This window comes from Oncorhynchus nerka, linkage group LG2 (genome assembly GCF_034236695.1).
Source record: "Oncorhynchus nerka isolate Pitt River linkage group LG2, Oner_Uvic_2.0, whole genome shotgun sequence".
NCBI lineage: Eukaryota > Metazoa > Chordata > Actinopteri > Salmoniformes > Salmonidae > Oncorhynchus > Oncorhynchus nerka.
The window spans coordinates 22963434-22973190 of NC_088397.1; the positions used below are offsets into that span (position 1 = coordinate 22963434).

Here is a 9757-nt window from a genome sequence, read left to right on the forward strand (position 1 = left end):
CATCATGGGAAAATCAAAAGAAATCAGACAAGACCTCAGAAACAAATTGTAGACCTCCACAAGTCTGGTTTATCTTTGGGAGCAATTTCCAAATGCCTGAAGGTACCGTGTTCATCTGTACAAACAATAATACGCAAGTATAAACACCATGGGACCACGCAGCCGTCATACCGCTCAGGAAGGAGACGCGTTCTGTCTCCTATAGATGAATGTACTTTGGTGTGAAAAGCGCAAATCAATCCCAGAACAGCAGCAAAGGCCCTTGTGAAGATGCTGGAGGAAACAGGTACAAAAGTATCTATATCCACAGTAAAATGAGTCCTATATCGACATAACCTGAAAGGCCGCTCAGCAAGGAAGAAGCCACTGCTCCAAAACTGCCATAAAAAAGCCAGACTACGGTTTGCAACTGCACATGGGGACAAAGATCATACTTTTGTAGAAATGTCCTCTGGTCTGATGAAACAAAAATATAACTGTTTGGCCATAATGACCATCGTTATGTTTGGAGGAAAAAGGGGGAGGCTTGCAAGCTGAAGAACACCATCCCAACCGTGAAGCACGGGGGTGGCAACATCATGTTGTTGGGGTGCTTTGCTGCAAAAGGGACTGGTGCACTTCACAAAATAGATGGCATCATGAAGGAGGAAATTATGTGGATATATTGAAGCAACATCTCAAGACATCAGTCAGGAAATTAAAGCTTGGTTGCAAATGGGTCTTCCAAATGGACAATGACCCCAAGCATACTTCCAAACTTGTGACAAAATGGCTCAAGGACAACAACTTCAACATTTTGGAGTGGCCATCACAAAGCACTGACATCAATCCTATATAACATTTGTGGGCAGAACTGAAAAAGCGTGTGCGAGCAAGGAGGCCTACAAACCTGACTCAGCTACACCAGCTCTGTCAGGAGGAATGAGCCAAAATTCACTCGACTTATTGTGGGAAGCTTGTGGAAGCCTACCCAAAACGTTTGACCCAAGTTAAACAATTTAAAGGCAATGCTACAAAATACTAACTGAGTGTATGTAAACTTCTGACCCACTGGGAATGTGATGAAAGAAATAAAAGCTGAAATGAATAATTCTCTCTACTATTATTCTGACATTTCACATTCTTAAAATAAAGTGGTGATCCTAACTGACCTAAAACAGGGATTTTTTTTTTACCAAGATTAAACGTCAGGAATTGTGAAAAACTGAGTTTAAATGTATTTGGCTAAGGTGTATGTAAACTTCTGACTTCAACTGTATATATATATATATATATATATATACTGCCAAAATAAAGGAAACACCTTAGTAAATAAGGGATTCAAAGTGTACTGAAAGCAGGTGCTTCCACACAGGTGTGGAATTAACATCCCATCATGCTTATGGTTATGTATAAAAATGGTTGGCAGACCCATTATTTTGGTGACCATGGCTAGTAGAAGAGATCTCAGTGACTTTGACAGAGAGGTGACTGTTGGAGCACGTTTGGCAGGAGCTTCAGTGACAAAGACTGCTCAAATTGCTGATGTTTCACGACATACCATGTCCGTCTCAGTCACCAGATCTCAACCAAATTGGGAGATTATGGGAGAATCTGATGTGGCGCCTGAAACAGAGTTGTCTACCACCATCAACAAAACACCAAATTATGGAATTTCTTGTGGAAGAATGGTGTCGCATTCCTCTAATAGAGTTCCAGACACTTGTCAAATCTATGCCAAGGTGGGTTGAAGCTGTTCTGTCTCGTGGTGCCCCAACACCCTATTAAGACACTTTATGTTGGTGTTTCCTTTATTTTGGCAATTACACGTACGTCCAATATGCCTCATAAATATACACAGCAATAATGTGTGAATGTGTGTGTTTGTGTGTGTGTATGTGTGAATATGTGTGTGTGTACTAACTGAGTCAGAGCTGCCCCTGTATGACTCTATGCTGGCATTGGTGCACGTGGACTTCCTCAGAGCTTCTTCCTCTGTCATGGACGCGCTGCCTCTGTTGCTATTCTGCCCGGATGCGGAACCATCGTCTCCCGCGGTGACAGAGCCCTCCTCCTCGTCGTAATCTGATTCGCCGCTGTCGACCGGCATGCTGTAGATCGGCTCCTCCCCTTCTCCGAGGCTCAAGATACTCGTCCTCCCTCCATCACCCTCTTTTTTCTCCCCCTCTTTTCCTTTTCCCTCCCCCTCTTCAGGAGGCAGTGGTGGGGGGGGAGGTGGGAGAGGGGTGTCAGAGCCATCCCCAGCTGGTAAGGGGGGAGGCGGGGGAGGGACGGGAGTGGGTGAGGATGAATCGAGGAGAGGGGGAGGTGGTGTAGCAGTAGAGCCCTCAGCGAAGGCGGGTGGAGGGGGCGGCAGGTGAGCGAACATATCCTGGTCCACGGCAGCGTCAGCCTCAGGTGGAGGAGGGAAGTCTGGGAGGAGAGGGACAGTACACTCCTCCTCGGCATGGAAGCCCTCGTCCACCTCCTCCTCCTGGGTTCCGGCTGTGGCCATGCCTGGCTCCTCCTGGAGCCGCTGGAGGGCAGGGAGACAACGGGTTAGGATCAGGGCTGATAAGGCCAGGTATGTTTTAAGCATATCCAACTTAACACAGGAGAGGGACGCAATTAGAACAACCTCAACACTCTTCAGGAAATATGGAACACCAACCTCTGTACTAGCGCTAGCCGCGGTGGCTAAACTAGGATCCAGACCTCCAAAGTCCAGGAGGTCGATTAGTTCTGTGGCCTTACGAGAGGCCTCCTTCTTCAGCCTCTTGATCTCTGCGTCCCGGCGTAGCCGGAGCTCCTGCCTGGAGGACTCACAGAGCTGGGAGACCCCATCCTCCCTCTGTTTCTGTAGGCGCTCGATCTCCAACTCTATACGCAAGATCTCCTCCATCTGACGGGCCTCTTCTTCCGTCTTTCCTTCCTTCTTCTGGAAAGGGAGAGAGGGAGGAGGCGGAGGGAGGAAAGGGAGAGAGGGAGGAGGGAGGAGGGAGGAAAGGGAGAGAGGGAGGAGGGAGGAGGGAGGAAAGGGAGAGAGACACAATGGAGTGGAGAGGGAGAGAAAGGTGAGGTCAGGTGTCATCTCATGTCATCTCTGATGACATGGATGAGCCCATTCCTATGATAGTCATTGGCCTCAGGACCAGACCATTTTCTAAAAGAGGGGTGAGCAGAGAAAAGAGTAGAGAAGAGAAAGCTGACCTCAGAACCCTGAGCGGCCTCTACGCCTCCCTCCTCCTGTTCTCTCTTCTTCCTCTCCTCCTCCTCTCTCTTCCTCCTCTCCTCTCTGAGTTTACGGCAGCTTGCGCGGGCCACCTGTCCTCGTCTGTGTTTTTGGAGTACCCGCGTCGCCAAGCATCGCCGTAGAAACCATTTCCGTTGTATGTGGGTACGAAGGTACCCCTGGAGGGTGATGACGCTCCCCTTCACACGCTTAAAGTGCTTCCTGGCGGTGTAGGTGAGGATGTGGGCTCTGATGACCATGCCTGCTTTACGGCGAACCTCGTCTCTCTCTTTCTCCAGATGCTGTTCCAGAGACTCCTTCATAAACACCTAGAGGTCGGAGGTGTGATGTCAGGGGTGAGAGGTTGAGGGGTCAGGTGGGCAGGGTGAAATGTCACTTCAACATCTGTTGGCATCCACTGGTGTTAAGTCCACTAAAGTTCTGCTGCAGTCTTACCTTGGTCTTTCCCAGCTGCCACTCCTTCTTGGCACGGTCGTATTTGGTCAGCAGGTCTGTACTCCTCTTCTTATCATCCCCCGCTCCACCCCCCTTCTCTTGCAGAATGATCTGATACCTGAGAGAGAGGAAGACAGGGGTGGAGAAAGAGGAAGTGAAAGAGTAACAAAGTTAAAACAAAATAAGTTTATTTACATACACTAGCCCAGAGAGAGAGAATTACAAAAAGAGGTGCAGGGGGAAGAGACAGACAGACACACACTGACACAAACAGACAGACAGACAGACAGACAGACAGACAGACAGACAGACAGACAGACAGACAGACAGACAGACAGACATACAGACAGACAGACACTGACACAAACAGACAGACACAAACTGACACAGACAGACAGACAGACAGACAGACAGACAGACAGACAGACAGACAGACAGACAGACAGACAGACAGACAGACAGACAGAGACAGACAGACACACTGACACAGACAGACAGACACACTGACACAGACAGACAGACAGACAGACAGACAGACAGACAGACAGACAGACAGACACTGACACAAACTGACACAGACAGACAGACAGACAGACAGACAGACAGACAGACAGACAGACAGACAGACAGACAGACAGACAGACAGACACTGACAGACAGACACACTGACACAGACAGACACACTGACACATAGACAGACAGGCACGCACGCACGCACACAGACAGACAGACAGACAGACAGGCACGCACACAGACAGACAGACAGACAGACGCACGCACGCACACACACATACTGACCGGCTGATGAAGTCTTTGAAGGTTCTGCGGACAGGGAAGCCGGCCCGGCGGATCTTAACTGTTTCTAACATTCCAGAATACCTCAGCTGGTTCAGAACCACTTCCGGGTCAAACACGCTAGGGTTCTACACGGGTCACAGGTCAGAGGTGTTTGGTTACATTAAGTTGTTCTGATATACATTTGTGTCACCCTATGTTCAAGGAGCTTGATGTCTGGTAAAGAGTGTCTTACAAAGGTATACCATATACACTACTGGTTAAAAGTTTTAGAACACCTAACACCACCTTATTCAAGGGTTTTTCTTAATTTTTACTATTTTCTACATTGTAGAATAATAGTGAAGACATCAAAACTATGAAATAACACATATGGAATCTTGTAGTAACCAAAAAAGTGTTAAACAAATCAAAAGATTTTATATTTGAGATTCTTCAAATATTCACCCTTTGCCTTGATGACAGCTTTGCACACTCTTGGCATTCTCTCAACCAGCTTCACCTGGAATGCTTTTACAACAGTCTTGAAGGAGTTCCTACATATGCTGAGCACTTGTTGGCTGCTTTTCCTTCACTCTGCGGTCAGACTCATCCCAAACCATCTCAATTTGGTTGAGGTCGGGGGATTGTCCCAAACCAGATGGGATGGCGGATCGCTGCAGAATGCTGTGGTAGCCATGCTGGTTAAGTGTGCCTTGAATTCTAAATAAATCACAAACAGTGCCACCAGCAAAGCACTCACACACCATAACACCTCCTCCTCCATGCTTCACGGTGGGAAATACACATGCAGAGATCATCCGTTTACCCACACCGCGTCCCACAAAGACACGGCGGTTGAGACCAAAGATGTCCAATTTGGACTCCAGACCAAAGGACAAATTTCCACCGATCTAATGTCCATTGCTCGTGTTTCTTGGCCCAAGCAAGTCTCTTCTTCTTATTGGTGTCTTTTAGTAGTGGTTTCTTTGCAGCAATTCGACCATGAAGGCCTGATTCGCGCAGTCTCCTCTGAACAGTTGATGTTGAGATGTATCTGTTACTTGAACTCTGTGAAGCATTTATTTGGGCTGCAATTTCTGAGGCTGGTAACTCTAATGAACATATCCTCTGCAGCAGACGTAACTCTAGGTCTTCCTTTCCTGTGGTGGTCCTCATGAGAGACAGTTTCATCATAGCGCTTGATGGTTTTTGCGACTGCACTTGAAGAAATGTTCCGTATTGACTGACCTTCATGTCATAAAGTAATGATGGACTGTCGTTTGTCTTTGCTTATTTGAGCTGTTCTTGCCATAATATGGTATTTTACCAAATAGGGCTTCTGAATACCCCCTTACCTTGTCACAACACTGATTGGCTCAAATGCATTAAGAAGGAAATAGATTCCACAAATTAACTTTTTAAAAGGCACAAATGTTGATTGAAATGCATTCCAGGTGACTACCTCATGAATCTGGTTGACAGAATGTGAAGAGTGTAAAAAGCTGTCATCAAGGCTAAGGGTGGCTATTTGAAGAATCTCAAATATAAAATATATTTAGATTTTCTTTGGTTACTACATGATTCCATATGTGCTATTTCGTAGTTTTGATGTCTTCACTATTATTCTACAATGTAGAAAATAGTCAAAATAAAGAAAAACCCTTGAATGAGTAGGTGTTCTAAAACTTTTGACCGGTAGTGTATACAAAAGTATGTGGACACACCTTCAAATAAGTGGATTCAGCTAGTTCAAGCCACTCCTGTTGCTAACAGGTGTATAAAATCGAGCACACAGCCATGCAATCTCCATAGACAAACCTTGACACTAGAATGGCCTTACTGAAGAGCTCAGTGACTTTCAACGTGGCACCATCATAGGATGCCACCTTTTCAACAAATTTCAAATTTCTGCCCTGCTAGAGCTGCCCTGTTCAACTGTAAATGCTGTTATTGTGATGTGGAAATGTCTAGGAGCAACAACGGCTCAGTCGCAAAGTGGTAGGCCACACAAGCTCACAGAACGGGACCGCTGAAGCGCGTAAAAATCGTCTGTCCTTGGTTGCAACACCAACTACTAAGTTCCAAACTGCCTCTGGAAGCAACATCAGCACAATAACTGGTCGTCAGGAGCTTCATGAAATGGGCTTCGATGGCCAAGCAGCCGCACACAAGCCTAAGATCACCATGCACAATGCCAAGCATCGGCTGGAGTGGTGTAAAGCTCTCTGCCATTGGACTCAGGAGCAGTGGAAACGCGTTCTCTGGAGTGATGAATCACGCTTCACCATCTAGCAGTCCAACGGACAAATCTGGGTTTGGCCAGGAGAATGCTACCTGCCTGAATGCATAGTGCCAACTGTAAAGTTAGGTAGAGGAGGAATAATGGACTGGGGCTGTGGAAATCTTAACGCTCCAGCATACAATGACATTGTAGACGATTCTGTGCTTCCAACTTTGTTTGGGGAAGGCCCTTTCCTGTTTCAGCATGACAATGCCCCCGTGCACAAAGCAAGGTCCATATAGAAATGGTTTGTCAAGATCTGTGTGGAAGAACTTGACTGGCCCACACAGAGCCCTGACCTCAACCCCATCAAACACCTTTGGGATGAATGTGGCTGAATGGAAGCCAGTTCCCGCAGTAATGTTCCAACATCTAGTGGAGGCTGTTATAGCAGAAAAGAAGGGACCAACTTCCTATTAACGCCCATGATTTTTTGAATGAGAAGTTCGACGAGCAGGTGTCCACATACCTTTGGTCATGTAGTTTATGTAAAGTGACAGGTAGGACTTTTGGGGTTAATATAGATATGTAGTGTGAAAGACATAGATATGTAATAGATGATACTAACCTTCTCGTTGTTGGGTTTGATGCAGCGCACAAAAAAAGGGTTGGACACGCTCAGAGTGCCCATGAGGGAATGGAGAGAGTCCTGAGAGAGACACAGAGAATCAGTACACACACACACACACACACACACACACACACACACACACACACACACACACACACACACACACACACACACACACACACACACACAACTTCTCTCACCCTAAACTGTGAGCTGACGGTAGGCTTGCGTCTGGCTGTTCCCATCTTCAGAGTCTCCTCACTGTTCCTGCTGCCCACTCTCTCAAACAGATCATAGATGAAGTCCAGTTTGCTCTCCTTCAGCATGTTCAGGATGTCGTCTCTGAATGTATCTCTGTTCTTCTCCAGAACCCCGGTGACATCATACAGAACCTCTCCAGCATAGTGCCTGATGCCAAACTGATGGTCAGCCAGTCGAGGCTTCACATAGTAAGGGTTTGTCTGCAGAGGGAGGAGGAGACAAGTTATATCCCACCATATTAATGAATGTCACATCGTTGCATGTGTATGTGTGTCACAGGAGGCTGGTGAGGGGAGGGCGGCACATAAACTAGGTGTTTGATGAGTTTTATACCATTAAGTACACTCTGTTCCAGCCATGACTATGAGCCAATCCTCCCCAATGAAGGTGTCACCAGCCACCTGTGGTGTGTGTGTGTGTGTGTGTGCGTTATGTTGGGTGGGGCGGGGCGGGGTTGTTTGTGTGGGTCTGTGTGTGTGTGTACTGTATGACTCACAGAGTGCCTGCTGTGTAGTTTCTCCAGCAGTGTGAAGTCTGTCCCTTTGGGGAAGCGACTCTCCTCGTTGACCAACGCTAGCATCCCAAGTTTCTGGCAGAGAGACACAACCAAAACATCAGATTAAATCTACTTCCCATTAACATTACATCAGCCCCAGTGTTGGGCTGAATCCTAAATAGCACCCTATTCCCTATATAGTGCACTCTTTTTGGCCAGAACCCCATGGGCCCAAGTAATGGACTCAATAGGGAATACATATCTCCCTATATATCTCCCTGTAGCAGGATAACTTTCTTGCAATACAGGACATGTGAAACTTGTAGTGTATTTGAGATTTAAAAAGGCTTCTGAAGTTTGTAATTACACTTTGAAATTTCATCAAACTTGATTTTCCCACATAATAATTCACATATTAATAATCCACTGGCTCAAATTAAGATCCTACATCTGAGAGATCCTACAACTGTGGTCTCTTACCTTCTCTATGAGGTCCAGACACTCAGCGTTATCCATCCAGTCTATGGCTTCCCACTGGACTCCCTCTCTATAGACACACAGCGTTATCACAGGTAGAGCCCAACGTTGTTTCTGTCTCAGAATGTGTGTTTGTGTGTGTATATCTCAGTGTGTGTGTATATCTCTGTGTGTGTGTGTGTGTGTGTATAATTCAGTGTGTGTGTGTGTGTTGTCATTACTGTCCTGTGAGGATCACAATGGGTCAGATCAGCTTGGCAATGATTGACAATAACCAGACCTTCTCTCACCAGGGGAGGAGGGTACTGGGCCGGGTTGACAGTTCACACCCTGTTGTAAATTACAGGAGAAGGGGGGGGGATCTTCCTCCCCCTTTAGTATCAACCAAAGGAATGTCTTTGTTTCACAGACAGTTTTCCCTCTTAAACTCTAACACGGTCAAAAGTATATATTGGATCAATATTTCTAACATAAGAATGTAGGGTCAGTGGGGAGCAAAAGAAAACTAATGTCATATTGTTTTTTATTCTGTGATGTCATTAAAACTGGTATAAAAGAAATACTGTAACTTGAAAAGTATTTACACTACAGGTATGAAGTCTCCATCCTTAACGTTGTGCATGTAATATGAACAATTCTGAAAGTATTTTTGCTAAGATATGAATGTGATTTTAGGAGGTATGAGAGAATCTATCTCCTATAAACTGTGCATAGTAAGTAACCACGCCCGAATGAGGTCGGAGAGCGTGTCAGACTGATAGAACAATGCCCTTTCGATGAGAGTGCATAAAAAGCCAACGAAATGAACATTAGACCAGGAAAGACGAGGAATTGCAGCCCACGTCTAAAGTGGTTTAAATCCTGACTATCAACACAAGGAGGAAGAGGCGAGAAGCTCACCTCAGACAATCACTGGCACAGTTGATTAGCTGTCCTAAGTCAGATAACGAGATAAACTCATCTAAGTGAGACTATCCTACTACGCTCGTCACCAATGGGAACCGTCGACATGGCTGGCTATCTTCCAGAGTGAACAACAGTAGAAGAGACGGATCCGGACCCTTTCAGACAACCAGAGCCTTACCAGCGTGCTGCTGAAAGGCCAACCCACATCCTAAGAAGGCCTGGTTGTGACCGAACAAAGGCATTTCACACGTAAATACATTCATGATTCCTTATTCCAAACGGGCGGCGGTTCGTGTGCAACGTATATGATTCATGTGAGAA

The 9757-nt window shown here is 46.2% G+C and overlaps 1 protein-coding gene across 1 annotated transcript in view; it reads right to left on the reverse strand.

Annotated features, from left to right (window-relative positions):
- LOC115126418 (unconventional myosin-X-like) overlaps positions 1 to 9757 on the reverse strand; it is a 29826-nt gene that overhangs the window by 12213 nt on the left and 7856 nt on the right. The window contains exons 12-20 of the mRNA XM_065024734.1: positions 8534 to 8600; positions 8054 to 8146; positions 7497 to 7757; positions 7294 to 7374; positions 4466 to 4590; positions 3668 to 3785; positions 3190 to 3540; positions 2651 to 2917; positions 1904 to 2515 (exon numbers count right to left, since the gene is read on the reverse strand). Of these exons, the coding sequence (XP_064880806.1) occupies positions 1904 to 2515; positions 2651 to 2917; positions 3190 to 3540; positions 3668 to 3785; positions 4466 to 4590; positions 7294 to 7374; positions 7497 to 7757; positions 8054 to 8146; positions 8534 to 8600 (1975 nt within the window). The remainder of the gene's footprint in view (positions 1 to 1903; positions 2516 to 2650; positions 2918 to 3189; positions 3541 to 3667; positions 3786 to 4465; positions 4591 to 7293; positions 7375 to 7496; positions 7758 to 8053; positions 8147 to 8533; positions 8601 to 9757) is intronic.